Source organism: Girardinichthys multiradiatus, chromosome 3, assembly GCF_021462225.1.
Source record: "Girardinichthys multiradiatus isolate DD_20200921_A chromosome 3, DD_fGirMul_XY1, whole genome shotgun sequence".
Taxonomy (NCBI): Eukaryota; Metazoa; Chordata; class Actinopteri; order Cyprinodontiformes; family Goodeidae; genus Girardinichthys; species Girardinichthys multiradiatus.
The window spans coordinates 8,189,148-8,214,488 of NC_061796.1; the positions used below are offsets into that span (position 1 = coordinate 8,189,148).

At 37.6% G+C, this 25,341-nt stretch overlaps 1 protein-coding gene across 2 annotated transcripts in view; it reads left to right on the plus strand.

The window, feature by feature from the left end:
• The window catches only part of LOC124865666 (collagen alpha-1(XIV) chain-like), a 189,246-nt gene that overhangs the window by 25,458 nt on the left and 138,447 nt on the right, over nucleotides 1-25,341 (plus strand). For both annotated transcript variants that reach the window (XM_047360966.1, XM_047360967.1), the window contains exons 3-5: nucleotides 3,499-3,615; nucleotides 6,289-6,432; nucleotides 8,487-8,591. In XM_047360966.1, the coding sequence (XP_047216922.1) occupies nucleotides 3,499-3,615; nucleotides 6,289-6,432; nucleotides 8,487-8,591 (366 nt within the window). The remainder of the gene's footprint in view (nucleotides 1-3,498; nucleotides 3,616-6,288; nucleotides 6,433-8,486; nucleotides 8,592-25,341) is intronic.

The window sequence follows — 25,341 nt, forward strand, 5'->3', positions numbered from 1 at the left end:
CTGCGTCTAGAAATCCTGTCCATAAAAGTTATGAACAGGACCGGTGACAAAGGGCAGCCCTGCTGGAGTCCAACATGCACTGGGAACAGGTCCGACTTAGTGCCGGCAATGCGGACCAAACTCCTGCTCCGCTCGTACAGGGACCGAATGGCCCCTAGTAAAGGGCCCCCGATTCCATACTCCTGGAGCACCCCTCACAGGGCATCACGAGGGACACAGTCGAATGCCTTCTCCAGGTCCACAAAACACATGTGAACCGGTTGGGCAAACTCCCATGAACCCTCGAGCACCCTGTAGAGGGTATAGAGCTGGTCCAGTGTTCCATGGCCGGGACGAAAACCACACTGCTCCTCCTGAAGCCGAGGTTCGACTATCGGTCGGATTCTCCTCTCCAATACCCTGGCGTAGGCCTTACCAGGGAGGCCCTCCAAAGAAATGCCACCCCACACCGTTGCTGACCCACTCCCAAACTGGTCACGCTGAAGGATGTTGTAGGCAGCAGATCTCTCTCCATGGTGTCTCCAGACTCTGTCACGTCTGTCACATGTGCTCAGTGTGAACCTGCTTTCATCTGTGAAGAGCACAGGGCGCCTGTGGCAAATTTGCCAATCCTGGTGTTCTCTGGCAAATTCCAGGCATCCTGCACGGTGTTGGGCTGTGAGCACAAACCCCATTTGTGGACATCGGGCCCTCATACCATCCTCATGGAGTCGGTTTCTAACCGTTTGTGCAGACACATGCACATTTGTGGCCTGCGGGAGGTCATTTTGCAGGGCTCTGGCAGTGCTCCTCCTGTTCCTCCTTGCACAAAGGTGGAGGTAGTGGTCCTGCTGATGGGTTGTTGCCCTCCTACGGCCTCCTCCACGTCTCCTGGTGTACTGACCTGTCTCCTAGTAGCGCCTCCAGGCTCTGGACACTACGCTGACAGACACAGCAAACCTTCTTGCCATAGCTCGCATTGATGTGCCATCCTGGATGAGCTGCACTACCTGAGCCACTTGTGTGGGTTGTAGAGTCCGTCTCATGCTACCACGAGTGTGAAAGCACCACCAACATTCAAAAGTGACCAAAACATCAGCCAGAAAGCATAGGTACTGAGAAATGGTCTGTGGTCCCCACCTGCAGAACCACTCCTTTATTGAGTATGTCTTGCTAATCGCCAAAGATTTCACCCTGTTGTCTATTCTATTTACACAACAGCTGTGAAATTGATTGTCAATCAGTGTTGCTTCCTAAGTGGACAGTTTGATTTTATAGAAGTTTGATTCACTTGGAGTTATATTGTGTTGTTTAAGTGTTCCCTTTATTTTTTTTGAGCAGTGTATATATATATATATATATATATATATATATATATATATATATATATATATATATATATATATATATATTTTTATATATATATATACATATATATATACACTCACCGGCCACTTTATTAGGTACACCTTGCTAGTACCAGGTTGGACCCCCTTTTGCATTCAGAAGTGCCTTAATTCTTTGTGGCATAGATTCAACAAGGTACTGGAAACATTCCTAAGAGAGTTTGGTCCATATTGACATGATAGCATCACACAGATGCTGCAGATTTGTTGGCTGCACATCCATGATGCAAATTTCCCGTTCCACCACATGCCAAAGGTGCTCTATTGGACTGAGATGTGGTGACTGTGGAGGCCATTTGAGTCCAGTGAACTCATTGTTATATTCAAGAAACCAGTCTGAGATGATTCATGCTTTATGACATGGCGCATTATCCTGCTGGAGGTAACCATCTGAAGATGGGTACACTGTGGTCATAAAGGGATGGACATGGTCAGCAACAATACTCAGGTAGGCTGTGGCGTTGACACGATGCTCAATTGGTACTAAGGGGCCCAAAGTGCCAAGAAAACATCCCCACACCATTACACCACCACCACCAGCCGGAACCATTGATACAAGGCAGGAAGGATCCATGCTTTCATGTTGTTGACGCCAAATTCTGACCCTACCATCCAAATGTCGCCGCAGAAATCGAGACTCATCAGACCAGGCAACATTTTTCCAGTCTTCTATTGTCCAATTTTGGCGAGTCTGTGCGAATTGTATTCTCAGTTTCTTGTTCTTAGCTGACAGGAGTGGCACCCGGTGTGGTCTTCTGCTGCTGTAGCCCATCAGCCTCAAGGTTCGACGTGTTGTGTGTTCAGAGATGCTCTTCTGCATGCCTTGGTTGTAACGAGTGGTTATTTGAGTTACTGTTACCTTTCTATCAGCTTGAAACAGTCTTGCCATTCTCCTCTGACCTCTGGCATCAACAAGGCATTTGCGCCCGCAGAACTGCTGCTCACTGGATATTTTCTCTTTTTTGGACCATTCTCTGTAAACCCTAAGGATGGTAGTGCGTGAAAATCCCAGTAGATCAGCATTTTCTAAAATACTCAGACCAGGCGTCTGGCACCAACAACCATGCCACATTCAAAGTCACTTAAATCACCTTTCTTCCCCATTCTGATGCTCAGTTTGAACTGCAGCAGATCGTCTTGACCATGTCTACATGCCTAAATGCATTAAGTTGCTGCCATGAGATTGCCTGATTAGAAATTTGCACTAACGAGCAGTTGGACAGGTGTACCGAATAAAATGGCCGGTGAGTGTGTATATATATATATATATTTATATATATATACTCTGCTCAAAAAGGACACGTTACATAAAAGGAACTGAAATTTTGGCTTTTTTTTTGTTGTCCAGCTTGAAGTTGAATTTTCACTCCAGTCCCGAGTTTTTTGCAGCGTATAACTGTTTTTTTTTTTTTATCCCAGAACTGCCCCATCTTTAGCTCCATCTTTCTTCTCATCAACTCTGACCAGCTTCCCTGTCCCTGAAAAAAAGTATCCCCACAGCCTGCTGCTATCAGAATTCTTCACCTTGGGGAGGCTGTGTTCAGGGACTTGTGAATTTATAGTTTTCTGCCACACATAGCATTTTCCATGTACGTCAAAAAGTTCAATTTGGTTTCATCTGACCAGAGCAGCCTGCTTCCACATGTTTGTCATGTCCCCTACATGACTTGTGGGATACCGCAAACTGAACTTCTTATAGTTTTCATTTCGCAATATCTTTCTTTGTGCCACTTGTCCACAATGGCCAAATTGTTTGAGTGCATGACTACACAGTTGTTCAACAGATTCTCCCACCTGAGCTACACATCTCTGCAGTTCCTCCAAAGTAAAATCTCAGGGGGTAGAAATACTTTTGCAAGGCACTGTATGTCCGTTATGAGCTGCTATGTGAACTTTCAAACTGAAATTATTTCCTATTTCCTTCCTCCTTTCATTTATTTCCTTGAGTCTTTCTGTATCATATTCTGCCATCTAGGTTTCAGAGCCCTGCTAAATTCTTGTTTGATGATGGCTGGAAACCTTTTAATAAACAATGTTTCTTTTAATTAGACACAATTCATTTCAAGTACGTTTTTTCATCCTGCATCTGGTTAAGTGTTAACTTACTCTTCAGTTTCAGCTCCGAGGAGGCTGCGTTTCAAAGAGCACAGTTCCAACACACTCCTTGTTTCATGGAGGGAGCCCAAAGGAGATTTCGACAGCTATTTATTTCTCTACAACAGCTTACCAGGTAGGATCTTTTACACACATGAACAGAACACAGACTGTAACTGCAGGCGCCCAAGGAAAAACTTACGTACTAGATTTTCTATCTGCCAAGAAGGATTATGTAATGTACTTCTTATCAAAACTCCTTTGAAAGAATGGCACTTCTGGGAGATCTGCAGACCTCAAAGTTTGTTCTGTACCTTTGCCAATTTGTGAAGATAATGAGGGAGTGTGTCCGCTAAATATGTGGGACCTGTCAGCAGATTTTTAAAAACTGGGACTAATAGATAGATGTCACAGTAGCAGGTCGTCTTACTAACTCATTTTGGAGGTCAGGTTGGGATAGGTGAAGAAAGGCGACAGCCACAGTTGTGCATCATGTTCTGCTTTGTTTTACATCTGTCACAAGTTGATCGATGCTCAGATGCAGTGCATTCACAGTCTAGTAGTAATCACCCTAAGCATCACTGACAAGAACCTCATCCTCTAGTCGCAGTGCACCTGCATTCATAGCCAAGAGTCAGCCATTTTGCTGCTGCTGCACTACGGTCTGCATCTGGTAATGAAGCTGTGCTCAGTATCACAGACAATTCTTTCAAAGGTTATGTTAAAATCAAAACGCAGTTCTAAATAAAGCCCTTATAGATAAAACATAGTTCTTGCAAATAACAGTTTTGTAAAAGATACCTCATCTGGTGATATCATGGTCCCTGTTACTGCTGAGAAAAGAACTAAAACTGAGCTTTATGCCTTCTTCCGCCTCAGGAGAAAGGGCAGGTAATTTCTGAAAATGCAGATTCAAATTATTCATTTCAGGAGCATCTTTGCTGCATTCATATGGTTAATAATGCTATTTTTTATTACTATGAAAAGAATTAAATGTTGTTTCTTCCTTATAGTTTCTAAGCAGATGAGATGAACGAAAAGCTTGTTCAGAATGGCTGAGGTAACATCATTATAAGTCACAAAGGATCTAGTTAGATTAGCCGCTGACCTTTTGGATCGGCACAATATGTTTGTTCTATGAGAAACAAATGGACTGGATATTTATGAAAGAAGATAAGATCGATTTCACAGGGGAAAAAATGACTAGCTGGATTTCTTCCTAATCTTCTTGTTTTTGTTCCAGGCAACTTTTCCTTATAATCAGTTTGTCCTTGTGTAATTACATTCTTGAGAGAATTTCTTCCTCTGTTAGCTCCATTCTGCTATTGGGTTTCTGCAGAAACAAACAAATTCATGATTTCTGTAAACAAGAACTGGGTGCATGAGTTTGAATGTAGGCTAAACATTATTCAAATAGGTTCTAAGAGATATATACATTCCCACTAATATTTAGTTAAAACCCCTCAGCAAGTTGCAGAAAAACCAAACATGATGCTGACACCACCATGCTTGACAGCTGATACCGTGTTTTTGAGTCTGTTAAACAATCTTTTTTTATATATATATTTTTTATATTGTGGCATCTAAATGTTAGTGGGGCTGCATGTATATTTCTGAATAGTTCAACGGTTAGTCCCAACTTGTGTAAATGACAAGAGTTGTCACCTGTGCTGTATATGCTTCTTCTTTTGTAACTGAGTGAAAATGAAGCCAAACTTCAGTCTGTTTACTGTGTGCACATGAAACATTTATACACAGCCACATTTTTTAAGAAATAACAGAAAATTGATCTTTTTTCCAGCTTTCCATTAGTAGTGTTTCTAGACCAGTTTTGGCTCCTTCCAAAGTGTTGTAGTGTACACTGAGTGGTGCAGGGGACTATTTTCATGCAGTTGTTGACACTGTAGCACTCTGGTTTGCTGGAAAATACTGAGCTTCTAGTTTGCAGCTAATGAGTGAAGAAACCTCATCGTCGGATCTGCAGGCAACATCCAGAGCAATGATCTCCCTGGTTCAGCATGTGTTATCAGTTCCCTGTAGGCAAGACAGAGAAGAGAAAAGGAAGAGCAGTTGCTTACATACACACACAGATAAGGATTCAAGGGACAGATTTAAAATGATTATTTATGTAATTGGATCTCCAAAATGGTATTATACATTCAGGTTTATCAAGGGAGTATATTTACAATTGTAGTTTAGCTCATGACTGGGATCTGGTTAGTTAAAAAATGTTTAAGAGTGAAGTGGTGATGTGAATGAGCACAGCAAAGCAGTAATGTCAGTGGGTTGAGACCTGGTTTAAGCTGTCCTGTGTTTGTTTCCATGTTTTCTATGAGCATCCTTGTATCTGTTAAGTCGTTTAGTTTCCTCCCACAGTGCAAAAACACATGTGTGAGTCTTTGTTTGTGCTCTTTATGCTAATTGTATGATTTCCTACCATTGTTTACTAGTAAACTATCCAATGTATATCCTGAATATCAATAAAAGCATTGAAAGCTTCTAGCAGAAGGATAAAAGAAATGGAAAACTAAAGAGAGAATCAGCACCCTACTACAAGATATTCTTTTTCTTTTTGCATTTAACTGCTTGTATTTAGCAGTTAAATTGTCTATGTGAGACATGCACAAAAACATCTACATAGTATAAAAAAATACTTCAACCTTGATATCAAACGGCTCTTCAGGTGAGTTTGCATTTTATTAGATGGTTTATGATGAAATGTTATTTTATTGCATTTATTTCTAACTCTGTTATTTCCTGCAGCTGTGTGTCTCAATGTCCTTCCTCTTCTTATTTCTCTCTCATTCAGGTGGTCAGCAAAAGGAGATCATTGTGTCTAAATCTGACACAAAGATTTTAATAACAGACTACAATCCGTCTAAGGACTACATTATTAGTGTCATTGCTGTGAGAGGCAGAGAGCATAGCAGACCACTACAGGGCAGATTTAAAGGTTTGCTTCATACATTTTATTATTGCACTGCTAGAATAACCGTATCTCTTCTATTTTTCTACTTCATTAAATGTTTTGTTTTGTTCTGCTTTGCTGTATTATTACATTTTTGGCCTTTCCTTGTTCTAAACCTTGTTTAAATATATCTCTCAGGTCATTTTTTTGTCCAGTTTCTCTATCTTTTTCCTTCGGTGTCACTTTTCTCTTGTTTAGTCTTGTTGTTTCATTGTTTCGTTTTTAAAAGTTATATCCTGATCTCTCCTGCTCCTCTTGTCTTGCCTTGTAATAGTTATAGACCAATATGAGACTCTGGCAGTACATAAGATTAATTAAAATGCATTGCACAATTTTGAAAACAAAACTACCAGTACTGTTTTGGTTCATTCAGTTACTTAGATTTTGATTCACAGATACACATACAGAGGTTATGAGAATGCAGTGCTCATTGTTGCTGGTTGGGAAAGAACCCAAATGCCAGCCAGAAGGGACAGAAATGTAGGTTCCAAAAACTGAACCAATCACTCAAAATTCAAACAAACAAAATATGCAGCATGAGCAAAACCAGGCATGGTAAAACAAGATAACGTCAGTGTGGCTAAACAGCACAGGGTTCCTATACAGTATTGAAAATCCTGGAATAAGTCTGGAATTAGCTTTTATTGTTTTACCAGGTTTGGACATGTATTGAAAAAAGAAAAACTAAGCATGGGTAAATAAATTTGATTTCCCAGATTAGTTTCCTTTTTCTCATTTCAGAAGGACAAAATTCTAAATTTGCTTTATTTTTACATTGATTTGTGTTAAATCACCTACTTTATCTTTAATTTTCCACATCACAGTTTAGTTAATTAGGAACTAGAAACAGGTGTGAAATTCAGAACTATAACTAAAGCAATAAGGACAGAACCACTGATTCACGAAAACAAACAAAGAGCAACTCAAAGCCAAAACACCATGACAATGAGACCATCCTCCACCATGGCACTTTTGATTTCAGTTTGACTTCAGCTCCCAACACACTCTGAAGCAATCCCCAAAATGTTTTTATTAGTTTTTTTTTGTGGAACTACCTGAAAGTTATTTTTCTGTAAAGAAATAAAAGAAAAGCCTCCCTAATTCCTCGTATGTCACATGGTTTATGCTGAATTAATTTTGATTTATTGCCTTTGATGACCTCATTAGATTAATAGGAATCGGTAAAAGGCATATAGGATTTAAAAATAATAATAATGAAAATAATAATAATAGTGTAATATAACTTAACACAGCAAATGTAGTGGTATTTTGGTGATTCTTTGTTATTCTGTCCTTAAATTGTCTTGGCTGATGAGTGTCACATAATTTTATTTACTAACTTCTAAAGAAGTGCCTTTTGCCAACTATCACTAATTTGTTCTTAATGGGCACCATTTTTCTGTTGTTTATGGTAGATGACATTGGAAATGTCTTATTCTGGTATTTCCAGTGGTATGAGTCATTTTGTTTTAGCTTTTAATTTTTGGCTACAGCTATGCAACAAAGATAAATGTGTATTAAAAATTAAAACGCCAGACAGCAAGTTGGTAAAATTGAGAGTTTTTTTTAACAAATGGACTTCACACAAAAGTAGAAAACCTAAAGAAAAACATAGAATCAAAAGCAGCTATTTACAGTTATAGTACTACAGTAAATATAGTCATTGCACTCAAAATTAGTTATTGTGTGGCACTCTCCTCTGAGTCTGAGTAGCTGATGTTAATTAGCTACTTACTATAAGTCTTGGTTGCTACCCTGCAGAAGGCTGTTTATTTTATTTACAGACATGCTAACTGTCATTGCTTGTTAATAGATTTTAAACATAACCTTAAGTAGAGTTATACAGTTAAAATGTTTTCTATTTTATGTCAATTAGTATTACCAAATTATTTTTGTTTAATAAATGCCAGAATAATGAAAGAGATCATTTTTAGAATACTTAAAATATTATTTAATCTTTAAAATTTTCCCCAATATAATATGTATATAAGGCAAAATGTTTATCTCTGTTCCGCTAATGTATGATTAATCAATTTCAGCTAAAACCGCTGCCAGAGGTGAAAGTGTCAGAAGAGATGAATCTGAGCTCCAGAGAGTGGCTGATCCAGTTGGACCTCCTGACGATGCCAATGAGATCTCTGGAGGTAGGACCAAAACACACCATCAGTGTTTCCATGACCAGAGACTGCAGTTCAATTAAATGAACATATAAATGAGATAAATGCCACAGATTGGCCTCTTTTGGAGGAATTCTCCAGTCTGTTGCCATAGAAATGTTTTTGAGGTTGGAAAAACTGCTGTTATTGCTGTCTTCAGCATCAGCTTGGCAGATCAGTGTGTTTAGCTTCAGGGCTGATCCTACTGTATCCAACAACATACAGAGTTTGGGAGCAACCAGTCAAGTAGAACCTCCAAAAATCCCCTGACTGGCACACATCAGGTTTTCATCCAACAAGTGAGAACAAAGATGCCAAAACCACATATTCCTCACTCATGAATCCTTCATATTTGAAAGCATTTAGTGTTTGACTGGAACTCCAGATATAAGCAGTGTCACTCACTAATCAATCGTGTTTGCATGGGTTAAAGCTGCCTTTTTCACAAAGAATCTGGTTTGTGTTTGAAACCAAGCTGTTACAAAATGTTCTTCTAAATGCCTTTGTTTTCAGAGAGATGTAGGCTACAGATGGATAGTCAGTGGTCTACCTGCTAGTACAGGGATTAGGGATTCTTTTGCTTTATTGTAATGCTGTAGTGCTTGTTGTTTGTTGTAATGCTTGTTGTTTGTTGTAATGCTTGTTGTTTGTTGTAATGCTTGTTGTTTGTTGTAAGGCTTGTTGTTTGTTGTAATGCTTGTTGTAATGTTGTAATGCTTGTTGTTTGTTGTAAGGCTTGTTGTTTGTTGTAATGCTTGTTGTAATGTTGTAATGCTTGTTGTTTGTTGTAAGGCTTGTTGTTTGTTGTAATGCTTGTTGTTTGTTGTAATGCTTGTTGTTTGTTGTAAGGCTTGTTGTTTGTTGTAATGCTTGTTGTTTGTTGTAAGGCTTGTTGTTTGTTGTAATGCTTGTTGTTTGTTGTAAGGCTTGTTGTTTGTTGTAATGCTTGTTGTAATGTTGTAATGCTTGTTTGTTGTAATGCTTGTTGTTTGTTGTAATGCTTGCTGTTTGTTGTAATGCTTGTTGTTTGTTGTAAGGCTTGTTGTTTGTTGTAATGTTGTTGTAATGTTGTAATGCTTGTTTGTTGTAATGCTTGTTGTTTGTTGTAATGCTTGTTGTTTGTTGTAATGTTTGTTGTTTGTTGTAATGCTTGTTGTTTGTTGTAATGCTTGTTGTTTGTTGTAAGGCTTGTTGTTTGTTGTAATGCTTGTTGTAATGTTGTAATGCTTGTTGTTTGTTGTAAGGCTTGTTGTTTGTTGTAAGGTTTGTTGTTTGTTGTAAGGCTTGTTGTTTGTTGTAATGCTTGTTGTTTGTTGTAAGGCTTGTTGTTTGTTGTAAGGCTTGTTGTTTGTTGTAAGGCTTGTTGTTTGTTGTAATGCTTGTTGTTTGTTGTAAGGCTTGTTGTTTGTTGTAAGGCTTGTTGTTTGTTGTAAGGCTTGTTGTTTGTTGTAATGCTTGTTGTTTGTTGTAAGGCTTGTTGTTTGTTGTAAGGCTTGTTGTTTGTTGTAATGCTTGTTGTTTGTTGTAAGGCTTGTTGTTTGTTGTAATGCTTGTTGTAATGTTGTAATACTTGTTGTTTGTTGTAAGGCTTGTTGTTTGTTGTAATACTTGTTGTTTGTTGTAATGCTTGTTGTTTGTTGTAAGGCTTGTTGTTTGTTGTAAGGCTTGTTGTTTGTTGTAATGCTTGTTGTTTGTTGTAAGGCTTGTTGTTTGTTGTAAGGCTTGTTGTAATGTTGTAATGCTTGTTGTTTGTTGTAATGCTTGTTGTTTGTTGTAATGCTTGTTTGTTGTAATGCTTTTAGTTTGTGCTGATGCTTTTAGATGATGTGTGTAGCAACATCTGAAGTTTGTGACAGCTGTTAATGTGTGAAGGTGCCCAAGACGGATGAAGATTTAAAATTATTTTCATGCAGCCAAGAGGTTTGTTTTTGTGGAAATAGAAGAGGTATCTCTCAAAAGTATGTAAAAGAAGAATCAACATAGAAACTGTTTTTATTGACATTCTGATAAAAAAATTTATTTCTTCTTGGAATCACAGAAATCAAACCTTTCTTATAATTGCTGACCTACTGTGTTTGTTTGTTTTCATTTTTTTGCATATTTCCACTGGAATTATGACAATTTATCTTTGGTGATGAGCTCTGAGTCTTTCAGTTTTGTAAGGTCGCCCTAAGCTTTTGCTCTCTCCCCATATATACTATAAAATTCATGTTGAGACTCTGGCTGGGCCTCTCCAAATGTCAGTATTATCTCCAGTAGGGGTGTGATTAAATTTTGATCAACACTTTGGTTTCAGTGGCTTTCCAGAAACAGCTTTAGAGCCTAAAAGTCTCAGAATGCGTTTGCTCAGAGGAAGAATGTTTATCATGTAATTCTAAACAGATTTAATTACATCAATTAAAGGTGCATTTGAGGCCAATCTAGAATTTATGTAACACACAAACTGGGCAAGAAGTTGCAATAATCTCTGTGTATTTAAAGTAGCAACTTTCATTTAGGTAACAGATGTTTTGCACCGCTCTGCTATGGTAATAAATCAATTACTGGACATTTCTTTGATGCATAAAATGGAACTGCAAATATAGTTTGTTGGTGAGAAAATAAACTCTTTAAGTGGCCAGATAAGTACAATGAACCATCAAGCATGTCAACCCCCACCCTGTTCAATAGCTCAGTGGTTTTAAGTGTTCACTTGGCCTCTATAGTGCAGTCCATATTAACTGTACAGAGTGTAATTATTTTAAGGACTATACAGTTATATATTGATTGCACCATATAATTCCATAATAATATGCTAAATGTGCATTTCTGATATGCTGATTGAGCATACAAGTACAATTTATATATACACACTGAGAAGCAATGAGCAATTAATTCCCATAAAAACATAATAAATTGGCTCTTGGGTGCAAAGTACATTGCTAATAAATCAGAACAGTTTTACTGACTGCAGGTTTTAGAAACTGTTTACTTGTCGCAGTATGGATTAAGGAATTCTGTTTACCACTGCTATAATTGTGTTACTGAAGTTAAGACACTAAAACATTTTTAATTTTTTATGTTTCTGGGAAATATGTTACTCTATGCTGTATCATCATGATGATACAGAGAAATAAAAAGCAAAACAACACATAACAGAAAATCCACTCTATCAACAATAAGAAAATAATAAAGTACTATTTTGAGCTTTTATTGCTTATTACTTGTGACTCATTATGGCAGATACAATCATGCAAACTAGCCATCATCAATAGGACCTAAGCTCTTTTGTACAATTAGTTTTAATTGTTTGTTTAACTGTAGGTAGACTTATTGGTTTAGATATGATCAATTCACCATCATATTAATAACACATATTAATTTCCATTTGTATTTGTGTTGCCTATTTGTATTTTGTATTTTGTTCTTTAAACATGATGGTAAAAACCAGAATACTGTTTGCTTAAAGGTATAAAACAAAGTTACTTTGATGTAATGCGCTCACACTTTCTGTTATCTACCGAATTATTGCTCTCTCTCTGTCTCTTGCATTCTGAATGAGGCACAGAAATGCATCAGCATGCAATAGAAAACAGTTTCCTTTAAAAGAATCTCCTGATACCTACTCCACTTTATCTGACTTCATTTGTAAACCTCTCACTAACACAATGTAGCTCAGTAACAACTTCCACACCAGAAAGTGTATATTGCTGCGCTCTGGTAGTGCTTGTTTATGATTTGCTTGCTGTTTGGAATGAGATCAGATATTTTGTTATTGGGCCTGTAACTGATCAGACCGGTTGTTGTCTAAGCTTTACATTTATTTGTATTCTTATTCAAATAAGATTCTGATGACAGATGAATACCTTTTGCAAGTAAATGCCAATGCAACAACCATAAGAATCATAAGAACAATTAGCTAGTTGGTTAGTGAAATATATATTAAACATAAGAATTATTATGGCAATTCAAAATTATTGGGGAAAAATTGGGTTGGGCAAATGCAAAACCTCAAGGTTTCTGCAAACATTGCAGTGCAGGGATTTTCTACAGTTTACAGATGTACCGTACCCCACAAATTCTTTTCCTAAACAAATTCACTTTTACAGCTGTCAAAAAAAATATTATTATTAAAAGAAGTTTGTGACTAAATATCTGGGTCACCAAAAATGAGAAAAAAAACTTTTATATGTATTTGTTTTATAAGTCTTACCTGCATTGCACTTATTTAAGAAAGAGAAACATTAAACCACATGAACTTAGGCTTTATGTATCTACACCCACCCACAGATTTTAATCTTTGATTTTCAGTTCCTCTTCCTTCCCTTTCTTCTAGGCAAGTATATTACAAAGTTGGATTTCCATTTCTGTTTCCATTAGACCTCAGCCACCATTCATTGCAACATAGGACCCTTTGATTGGTTGGTGCTTTCTGCCTGTTGGGGATTATAATAACATCCCGCTGAGCCTCTGTAGATTCTGTCTGTGGATCCAGCTGCAGCGATAATAATAATGCATCTCTTTAGTTCAATAGAAAAAGCTCCTTTATGTTGAGGTGTAATGTGTGACTGCTGCTCCTCTTCTCTCCACAAGATGCTCTGCTTGCGTATTTATATTCCACGGTGATAATACCAGCATCCTGCTGAGCTCCACAGTGATGGTGCTACAGAAAGTCTCCCAGTGTTCCTGTGTGATTGCTTTTTGTGTTTGAGTGTGTGCCTGCATGTGGTTTGTGGTTGTGTGGGGGATTAGTGATGCTGACCCAGTCCATCTTTGTTCCAGAGTAGCAATCAGATGCCTTTGGTCTAAGATTGCCTTAATTACAAAACCTGTTCATTCCTTCCTGTAAATGTGGGTACAAAAAGCAAAACTTGCAATTTCAGTTGTGACAACCAAAAGTTGTTTTTTTTATCTTACTGACTGGGCAATGCAAGAATCTACTTAAGGGAGCACATTAGTTAAATTGGGGTTTAACAGGAATGGGCAGATAAGGCCATTACCCAAAAGAAGTGCCATAAAATGTCCTCTCCTGACAGTAAAATAAGCACATTTGCCATCCACTGCTCTGTTTTGAAGATACTCTACAAATTACTTAGCCATATCTTGCAGTGGTTGAACACCTGTTTGAGCTTAATACTGAGTCTTCATTTCTTGAGCCTCAAATGAAACTAATTTTTCTCTGCTTCTAGGGTGCTTCAAAGGTTCTTTTCTTTATCATTTTCAGTCCACGACAGTCCCCAATATGAATGTCCAGGTGCAAAGACAAACTTTCCTTGTGTTACGTTTTTATTTAATAACACATACAGCCAGAAAACTTATGTGGTTAGCTAAAATGCAACAAGAAACCATTCTGTTTTGCTCTTTTGAACCTACAGGTCCTTCTCAAAATATTAGCATATTGTGATAAAGTTCATTATTTTCCATAATGTAATGATGAAAATTTAACATTCATATATTTTAGATTCATTGCACACTAACTGAAATATTTCAGGTCTTTTATTGTCTTAATACAGATGATTTTGGCATACAGCTCATGAAAACCCAAAATTCCTATCTCACAAAATTAGCATATCATTAAAAGGGTCTCTAAACGAGCTATGAACCTAATCATCTGAATCAACGAGTTAACTCTAAACACATGCAAAAGATTCCTGAGGCCTTTAAAACTCCCAGCCTGGTTCATCACTCAAAACCCCCAATCATGGGTAAGACTGCCGACCTGACTGCTGTCCAGAAGGCCACTATTGACACCCTCAAGCAAGAGGGTAAGACACAGAAAGAAATTTCTGAACGAATAGGCTGTTCCCAGAGTGCTGTATCAAGGCACCTCAGTGGGAAGTCTGTGGGAAGGAAAAAGTGTGGCAGAAAACGCTGCACAACGAGAAGAGGTGATCGGACCCTGAGGAGAAGGGCCGATTCCAGACCTTGGGGGACCTGCGGAAGCAGTGGACTGAGTCTGGAGTAGAAACATCCAGAGCCACCGTGCACAGGCGTGTGCAGGAAATGGGCTACAGGTGCCGCATTCCGCAGGTCAAGCCACTTTTGAACCAGAAACAGCGGCAGAAGCGCCTGACCTGGGCTACAGAGAAGCAGCAATGGACTGTTGCTCAGTGGTCCAAAGTACTTTTTTCGGATGAAAGCAAATTCTGCATGTCATTCGGAAATCAAGGTGCCAGAGTCTGGAGGAAGACTGGGGAGAAGGAAATGCCAAAATGCCAGAAGTCCAGTGTCAAGTACCCACAGTCAGTGATGGTCTGGGGTGCCGTGTCAGCTGCTGGTGTTGGTCCACTGTGTTTTATCAAGGGCAGGGTTAATGCAGCTAGCTATCAGGAAATTTTGGAGCACTTCATGCTTCCATCTGCTGAAAAGCTTTATGGAGATGAAGATTTCATTTTTCAGCACGACCTGGCACCTGCTCACAGTGCCAAAACCACTGGTAAATGGTTTACTGACCATGGTATCACTGTGCTCAATTGGCCTGCCAACTCTCCTGACCTGAACCCCATAGAGAATCTGTGGGATATTGTGAAGAGAACGTTGAGAGACTCAAGACCCAACACTCTGGATGAGCTAAAGGCCGCTATCGAAGCATCCTGGGCCTGCATAAGACCTCAGCAGTGCCACAGGCTGATTGCCTCCATGACACGCCGCATTGAAGCAGTCATTTCTGCAAAAGGATTCCCACCAAGTATTGAGTGCATAACTGTACATTATTATTTGAAGGTTGACGTTTTTTGTATTAAAAACACTTTTCTTTTTTTGGTCGGATGAAATATGCTAATTTTGTGAGATAGGAATTTTGGGTTTTCATGAGCTGTATGCCAAAATCATCCGTATTAAGACAATAAAAGACCTGAAATATTTCAGTTAGTGTGCAATGAATCTAAAATATATGAATGTTAAATTTTCATCATGACATTATGGAAAATAATGAACTTTATCACAATATGCTAATTTTTTGAGAAGGACCTGTATAAGTCAACTCAATGTCTATTCTTACTGAATACCAACAGTTTAGCTGCTGATCAGTGATTTTTGTTGTCCAGTTTTCTGAATTATGAAATTATTTTCAGGAGACTGTTCTGGACAGCAGGCAGGCAAGTCAATCCACATATACCTTGTACCCACAAAGACATGCATACCAAAGTGGGCTTGGAACTCAGGGTACTGATAAAGGCCTAAAACCGATATCTGATGCGTTGTTAATAAAAGGTTTTTTTTCAGTAGTTCAAGAGTTGCTGGAGTCCTTATATTATCAACTGCAGAGGAGCTGGAAAGATTCAGAACTTAGGTCCAGATAATCTTACTGTAAGTATTAGCCACACACTCACATATCTGACTTTGTCTTAACATTGCTGAAAGACAGCCATAAGAAGTTCAGTTTAAAGTTTACCACAAACTATGTAGGGGGACAAAAACACGTGGAGGAAGGTCATTGATAGATAGATAGATAGATAGATAGATAATTTGAGAATAGCATCACTGAACTACTGGTGAATAGAGATTTAGTCCTTTTTGTAGTTTTTTTTTTTTCTAAATAGCTAATGTATCGAGATTTTTCTGTCTGCATGATTGCATGTTACCTTCTTTTTCATCCAAACAAAATCAGAAAAGGACAAGGAAATTAAATACCCACACCTTACTTAACAAGCCTGAGGGAAAATCATTAGCATCCGTGTTTTAGATGACACTGATGTATTTCTCTGTTAACTGGTCCTAAACAATGGTTTAAAAAACAAAATCTAGTTTTTGCACAGTTGGGCAACAATATCTATTTTAAGAAATCTGTCCTGTGGCAACCTTTAATAATAAAACAGTTCGTGGTCATGTTAAAATCCTTATATATTTATTAGAAAGCAGTGTTTAAGCTCCCTAATTAAATAATGGTTTGAAAGTTTTAGAATATGGTAAAAATAGCAATGATAAATTAATATTACCCTCCACTCATCACAGTATAAAGTGACATAAAAAGATCCCTCTTGTTGTGACACAGTTGCTCGACTTTGCTTGTTCACAGCAACCGCACTGAGGTGTTGCACTGTCTCAGCATGAGGCTTCTGCTAACCTGCTGGCATTGTAGAATCAAAGACATGTGAAAATACAACAGCTTTGGTGTCTAGTGTGACAATAATTCACTTCTGTGACTTCCTTTTGTGCCAGCTCACGGGTGCCACACTGACACCCCTTCATCCTTTCTTCAGAACATACACAAAACAACCTGGGGCAGCAAAAGAACATTGGTGCGGTAGCAAGAATTTAGAACCGGAATCAATTTAAGATGCGATCATCCAAAACCAGTTTTGATTTTTATTTGAGATAGTTTTGTGGTTGGAACATCCTCTTATGTCCAAGTTTCACTGTACTTACCTAAAAGTGTTACCTTGAGAGGGGGGAAATTGGTGAGGATGTTCAAGAAAACCCCCGAAGTTGTTCCAAGTATGTCTCAAATCAACAGCTACGTGGTTCAAATTGGATACAATTAGGTTCCAACCAGATAAACTCTCTAATCTCAAACACACACATATATAACCTGGTTTTGGAATGAATAAAGCAGACCAACATTGAGCTTCTAGATTGGCCTTGACCTCAATCATGTTGACAATTTATGAGTGTAGCTAAAAAAATTAAAATAAACAACATAGAGTCAAATGAAAATAACATGCAGAACTAGCAGCAACAGCTAGAGACTTGGAGAAAATGAGCATGGAGCGGAGAAACGGACCAAATGTCAGATAAACATAAAGAACCAATGAAGAACGACAACCAGCAAGCATACTGAGGTAGGGGTAGAGAAATTACAAACCTGGCAAACCAGAAGAGCTAATCAGAAGAAAATAATTGCAGCTGAGGCAAAGAGAAGGCAGAGCAATCAGAGGAAATGTGGATCAGCTGAGACAGAAGAAAAGAGCAGAGAAGAGAAAGGGAGAAAAGGCAAATTAACATAAATGGATCTGAGCAAGAAGCCCTAGGGAAAATGTCAAACAAAGATCTAACAGGAAACAATCTAAATGTAAAAGGATAACAAGAAAAAAGACAAAGAATGAACTAAAAAAATACACCTGTACCAAGCCCAAGGAAATGAATTGTATGGCAAAACTCAAGTGTCAAAAATAACAGAATATGGCAAGGCTTATAGAAAATAACAGGGAACATGCTGAAAAACTGTCTCCTTTCTTAAATGCTTCGATACAGTTTGTATTTCTCTTTAAGGGGACCAACATAAATGGACTACACGTTCACACTCACACATGCAAAAACAAATTGAACCTAAGGGACAGATGTTAAAGCTGAGTTGGAGGACAGTGAGATTCAGCTGACATTCAGCATGCTGGTCATGAAAGAGTAGGCGAGTCATGTGCATCACCACTGCAGAGAGTGAGAAACTCTCACCTGCAGATAAAACTTTCTAAATTTGTAAAATTTTTTCCCCAAGAGTATGTGTATTCATATAATAATTCTATTTGTATCTCATCTTTAACGTTTCTTTAGAGAGAGTAATTCCATGGATTTGTATACCTGTGCCATCCTTTATTTTCGTTTACCAGTTACAGACTTTTCTTGTATTTGTGCATATTTCTCTGTGTTTAATTTCCTTTTTTATAATACTCAATGGGCTCACTGTATTCCAAAGATTTTTACCATTAGGTTGACAAGTGAAAAAAAAGACGGGCATTAAGGTAAATCTGATTCACTGAAGCTAACACAGTCACATAAACACATAAACCCCATGTAAACCAGAATAAAACATCTTAATAATTTACTGTGTGCTTCATAACATTTCATCATTTCTTTGTATTTGAGTCAGAAGTGCCAAATACATATGCCGTCAGAGAGAACATAATAGTTTATGCAAGAAATGTAATACAGATGTGAAAGTTCTGAAGTGACTAATGGAAAGAACAGTTTCTGTGAAAGCTGCAGTGGATTCAGATAGATGGGACATGTTTAACTGAAAACTACTGAAGAAAAGGAAAAAAAGAAATTGGGGTTTTCAAGAGAGTAAAACAGTTCATTTCCGATTTTTACTTCATTTTGTCTCCTTTTCTATCACCACTACTCTATTTTTCAAGCGGTATATTTTCCAACTCCGAATTTATTTATTCTGACAGGAGCTGAAAAAAGATTCTGATCCTTAGCTCCTTTACCTCATTTGGATGTATGAGTCTGCATGTTTGTGTGGTCTTTGTGTAGTCCGTCCTTGTCCTCTATTAATAGAGGGAATTTATGGGTGAGTTAAGCTAATCAAATGATGTGCATGTATGTGGATGTGCTAGTGACATTTTATTAATTATTGCCACCAACTCAATTAAAATAATTAGGATTTAATTTTTCTCGGATTGCTCTACTGTTGCTTTCCATCTCTAGAAAGAGACTGCAGAGAAACTGTGCATAACTATTTGTTTTGTACTGTATTAATCTCTTACCTCCTTTATTTCATGCAGAAACAAAAGCAATGCAGGTTTGCATTAGAGCAAAAGATTCAAATAATATGTGCTTAATATTGAAAGCCTAATAAAATTACAAATGTTTTACTCACAGCAGCTCCATTAAGCCTATTATTAAGGTCAAATAAATTGATAAATAAATGATATACAAATGCAGTACAATGTGAAAATTGTACAATACTGGAGCAAGAAGAATTCAGACACATTTGTGACCACTAATAGATGACGTTAGTAGTTGGGATATATTAGGTTGCAAGGTAACATTTTGTTTTCAAAGTTAAAAGTTCAGTTTTAGAGGCAGCATAAGGAATTCAGCCAGTTTAGTATGGGCCAGATTGGTATGGTTAATCAACTGGGCCAGAGCATTTCCAAAACTACAGTTCTTGTAAGAAGTTCCAGGTATGCAGTGGTCTGTATCTGTGAAAATTAGTCTAAGAAAGGAAGAGTGGTGAACAGACGTTGGGGTCATGGCTCACTGATGTATGTGGAGAGTGAGTGCTGCCATATGTGGTCTGATCCAATAGATGAGCCACTGTTGCTCAGGTTGCTAAAGATGCTGTTGATTCTGATCGAAAGGGGTCAGAATACACAGTGCATTGCAGATTATTCCCACACAGACTGATGTTTTCAAGCCCTTATTTCTGTTAATTATGATTTTCTGCTCACAGCTGATAAAACATAAAAATAAGTTTAATTAGAATATTACATCAAACCAATTATGAACAGTTTTATTACAGAAATGTGGGCTTTATAAAAAGCATGTTTAATACCTGCTTAAAGGATGTTGCTTTCAAAAGGTACTTTTTATCTGACAAATGAATCTCATCTGGAAGCATATTCCAATTTATTGAGATGTATCTGTACCGTGCATGGGGCTGCATAGCCGCAAACCAGTCAGGGTGCCCCTGCTGACCCCTGTTCATCACCAAAACTGCCCACATTGGGATGTTAGCATCAGAACTGGCCCACAAAGCAAGGAAGATAGGGGTCTGGTCTGATAATTCACATTTTGTTATGTGATGTGGATGGCCTGGTTCGTGTGCATTGCTTACCTGGAAAACACATCGCACCAGGATGCACTGTAAAAACAAGGCAAGCTGGTGGAGGCATTGTGATGATTTGGGCAATATTCTGCTGGGAAACATTGAGTTCTGCCAGCAATGTGGATCTTAATTTGACACATAACACCTACCCTAGTCATTGCTGTAAACTATATACAACCTTTCATAATCAGCATTCCCTGATGTTTGTGGCCTTATTTTGCAGGAAAATGGCTCCTATTGCAAACCAGTTTAGGAAATGTTTGAGGGGCACAATAATGACTTTAAAGGTCTTGACTTGTCTTCTAAATTCCTCAGATCTCAATTCAGTTGGACATCTGTGGGTTGTGCTGAATAAACAAGTCTGAACAATGGAGGCTACACCTCCAAGGAACTGCTGCTAACATATCGATGCCTGATACCAAAGTATGCCTTCAGGGGTCAAGTGGCTATGCTTTGGCGAGTCGGAGCTATTTTGGTGGCAACGTGGGATCAACACACAACTAGGGAGGTCATTGGTGTACATCCATAATTGTGTATACATTCACAGAATTAGAGAGCATGTGTTGGGCCAGGCTGTAAAGGTCATGGATGTCTTACATAAGTTATTGTTATATAAGTATAGAATATAATGTTTTACACTTCAAACTTCTTCCCCTTCTACCCAAAAGGTCTGTGATATCAGGCTTTATGGTGCTGGGTCTACAATGCAGTCTTCTTGGATTTCCTGGTGATGGTAGTACATTACATGAACAATATAACAACAATATGTTGATCCAGTCCCACTCAGTAATGCTGCTGGTTGCAGCTGTAAAAGGAATAAAATGTCTTGGAATGTTAAAATTCCTCAATATTTTTAAATTGTGGTGATACAAGTAGTGTTGGCCCCCAAACTCAAATCTTCAAATCATCCTTTTATATATTTATTACATATTGTTGAAGTTACGTGGTTATTTCTCTCTATTAGTCATTTCTAATAACTATGATGTCATCTGCAAATTTCTAGATGAAATTTCTTAATGCTTGTGACACAAACAAAAGTGAAACAGGTGTAAAAAAAAAACCAATGGGTTACAAGTGGAATCCATGTTTGAAGCTTGACTTTCAGCATGTTGGTCATGCCAATCAAGAACACATGCATCATTGGTGAGGATGTATAATTAGTTTGTAAAACATAACATGATTAAAGGGCATAGTTTTCCTTGTCTTCCCATTTGGCAATCAGCTGTGTCAGAAATAGCATCCAGTGTGAACTGGTCTGAATTGGTGTTTTTGGATGTATACCTGCACCTCCAAAAGAAATCTTTCTGTGCTTTCAAACCCTCTATAGCATTATTGTTGTTTTGTATTGTTTTGTATTGTGAAAACTACCTTCAATTATGTTAATGCTCATATATTTTTTATGTTTTTGATATCCTTGCCTGCCACTTGCTTGGATTATTGTTTGTTTTACTAAATCTGTGGTCCTACACTCACTTTAAAGGAACCCACAAAAAGACAGGTAGGTAGGTTATTGTTCATATGTGATGTATCTTTGTAATCACATTTGTATATTCTTTGCTAAAGCTGTAAGATCTTTTCATAATCCTAAATAAGTAATTGTAGATTCTATGAGCAGAGAAGATAAGAAAAGAGGTAGCCACCATTGATTGAAGTCACAGAAACCTATTTGAAGCTCAACGCAAGTTATAAATCTTAAAATTTGTGTGAAAATATATACCTGATATGTCTTAAACTTTCAAAAGAGAAACATGCAGGTCAATTTGTTTTTGTTCCATGTTTTTGGTAACTCATTGGAAGCTATGCTGATATAATCCCCTATCGTGTCAAGTAATTTGGCATGACGATGATGATGATGATGATGATGATGACTATAGATCTATCCTAATGAGGCAGAGCATCCTTAACCTCCTTAACCAAACCCATTCAACTAACCCTAATATTTTTGGATTCTTGGCTAGGTTCAAGGTTAAGATGTAAATTAACTTTAGGTTAAGGTTGGAATATAGCATAGACTCAAAGTAAGGGGTTTAGTTTAGAATTGGGATGCTAATCGGATCAAATAAGGACAGCTATACAAACGTTTATGCATGTGTCTGATAGAGGCATTAGAGGAAGCAAACAACAAAGAGAAGCAGGTATGTCAAACAAAGGTAGATGAGGGGGAAGATGGATGAAAAAAACTTTAGAGAACTATGGTTAGGCCACAATATGCTTTTACCATCCATAACATCTGTTGTATATGCATATCTGTGTGGTGAATGAAGTGGAACCAAAAACATAGTGGAATAAAGATCAGGAGCCCAAGCACAAAAAGATTTTTCATGAAGTGACATAAACCCTCTGAAAGCAGCTGTCGGATTTCAGCTTAAAACCCCACGGATCAAACTACGTACTCTCACATACAAACACTCACAGACTCCCTCAGGTTTCACCAATGAATATAAATGTCTATGCCTGGCTGAGTTTGTTTGAGTTAAACCGAGGGCCACTGAGCAAATGACAGGTGTATCAGTCTGCTGCCTGTCATCGTCTTCATAAATAAGCTCTTGTCCCAGCTCCTATACCACCAGCATATGGTATAAAATTGGATCACTGAGATGGCTGCTGGGCTGTTTTTCTTTTAATTAGTCCGACAGAACTTTACATTACAGAAAAATGTTAATTCAGCTCAGCACAGTAACCCAACTTTGAACTTCTTATAATTGAAATAGCCACATTACAATCATTTAACCAATGTGCAACTGACAGAATTTGTTTTTATTTGTCAGTATTTACATTAATACAGTGCCGTTCAAAAGTATTCAATCCTCTGAATTTTTCTTACACATCATAAACATCAGTGTTTTGTGATTTTATGTCATACACCAACAAAATGCAGGGTATAACTATAGATGTAGTGCATATATAAATTAGATAGAGTTTTGAATTTTGTTTTACAAAAAAGAAATCTGTGTGACATGTATTAAATTAGGATCTTATTAAAATGTTAATTAAGTGAAACATTATATAGTTTTCAAGCCTTTATTTCTGTTACTTATGCTTATTTTCCAATTACTGCTAATGAAAACACTACATTTAAAATTAGAATATTACATCAGGCCAATAAAAACACTTTAAAGTAGGTTTTTATACTTGCTTAAATCTTATTTTTAAAAGCTACTATTACTCTGAAGAATTTGCCTCATTGGAACGCATATTGTAATTTTATGGAATATGTGTATATTCATCCCTCCTGAGTCAATAGAACCACCGTTTACAATTTTTGCCCATTCTCGTTTGCAAAATAGCTTAAGCCCAGTCAAATAGGATATATAGCATTTGTGAACATTACATTTCAAGCTTGCCAAAGATTCTTAATTCGATGTAACTCTTGACTTTGACTAGGCCATTCTAACACATGTGTATACTTTGTTATAGGTAGCTATGGCTGCATGTTTGGGTTCTCTATCTGCTGGACCATAACCTGACACTGTATCAAATCTTTTGCTGTCTCCAACAGGACTGCCCTGTGTTTAGCTTCATCTATCTTCCTTTCAGCTCTAACCAGCTTCAATGTCCATGTTGAAGAAAGTATTCCCACAGCATGATGCAGTAACCGCGTTTGGAGATATTTGTTAGCAAAACAAGAACATCTATCAGGATGTTCTTCCACCTTGTGTTGAATTGTTATAATACCTAAAGAGTATGAAAAGTTACAGTTTAAACCTAGGGTTATCAAACTTTTTAAATTCCAAGTCACAAAAAGACCTTTTCATAAACTGTGAATAAAACTATAACTGACAGTATAGAAACATTAACGGGGTTGAAACCCACCACTGGCCAAATGTGGGTTGCAAACAGAACAGGACAATGTTGGTTATTTCTACAAATGACCTGACAGGGGCAGCAATCCTCTCTCAAAGACTGTTGCAAAAGCCATCATCTGTAGAAGAAGAACTGAGTAGCAATGGCAACAACTACTAAACTTTCTGAAGTGGAGCTAAGGGCTGAACCAAATGTTAAATGTCTGTTTTATGAGAACTGGACAGAATTGACCATAGCGAGTTTTCTGAATGGCTATTCTACAGATTCTACAGGCGTTTTCATCTTTCACACTTGCATTTCTCTTATGTTTTATACTTTCTTTGGCAACCAATGATTTAACTTGATTTTCTGTCATCTATTAATGTATATGAAATGTGGTTATTTACTCTTACTCTTGGTAAGATTCAGCTGACTGAAACATGAATCAGATTTAAAATAAGTAAAAAGTGTCATTTGTCTTTTGTGTTGTATTTCACAGACCCAGAACCATCTGCATTACTAAAACAGAGCCCTTTGCCCTGATTCCTGACATAAATAATACAGCAGGGAGGACGCAGGAGGGAATTGAATACTTTTGTCAGACCAGACAGAGTATCGGCTTATAAAACAACGGCAATTTCTAAATTTTAATTAACATAGTGCAAGCAAATAAATACATTTATATTACAAACACCTTCAATAGACTGTACTTTTATGCATTTAACTGATTAATCTTTTGTCTTGTAAAAACCATATGAAATGTTTGTGTTTTCATTTTTCATATGATTTATTAAAACAGCAATAGGCATTAAGGGAAATTATAAGGGAAAAAAACAATAAAACACATTGATGAGGGCAACAGGAGGATCTGACAAAGACTGAAAGAACCCAGTATAAACAAACAGGGAAGGAGTGATTACTGGTACAAGAACCAACTGGGGCTAATTAACTGATACTGGAGCATGGATTTGGGTTTTGAGGTAGAATGGCTAGAACTGACAAAAGAACACCAAAGGGAAACGCACAGAACCAGGAAAGTTTAAAACAGACCACAAAGGAATCTGCAAAGTGTGAAACTCAAAACAAATACTGTAAAAGAAACACAAGAGAAACACTGGGACAGCAATGACAGAGAACTGAGGTAAAAGGATACAAAACATGGAAATACACTGAATACAGGCTGGAGATTTAGATATCTTTACTTTCCATTCTGAAATCACACTTAAAGAAATCTGACAGAAGTGAAAGTAAAGTGGGCGTCTTAGCTAATGTTTGATGTCATTTGCGCTTTTGTAATTCACTGAAGCTGATTCAATTTCCAGTAGTTGTTGGAGCCGAGCATTACTATTTATCAGACTTTAGAGATTAGTCTTTCTGTTGTGGTGTAATGGGCCAAGTCCTTGTCTTTGAAATGAGGGACCTGGGTCCGAATCTCGGTTGCATCAGGAATGACATCTGGCTTTAAAACTCGGCCAAGTCTGTGTGAAG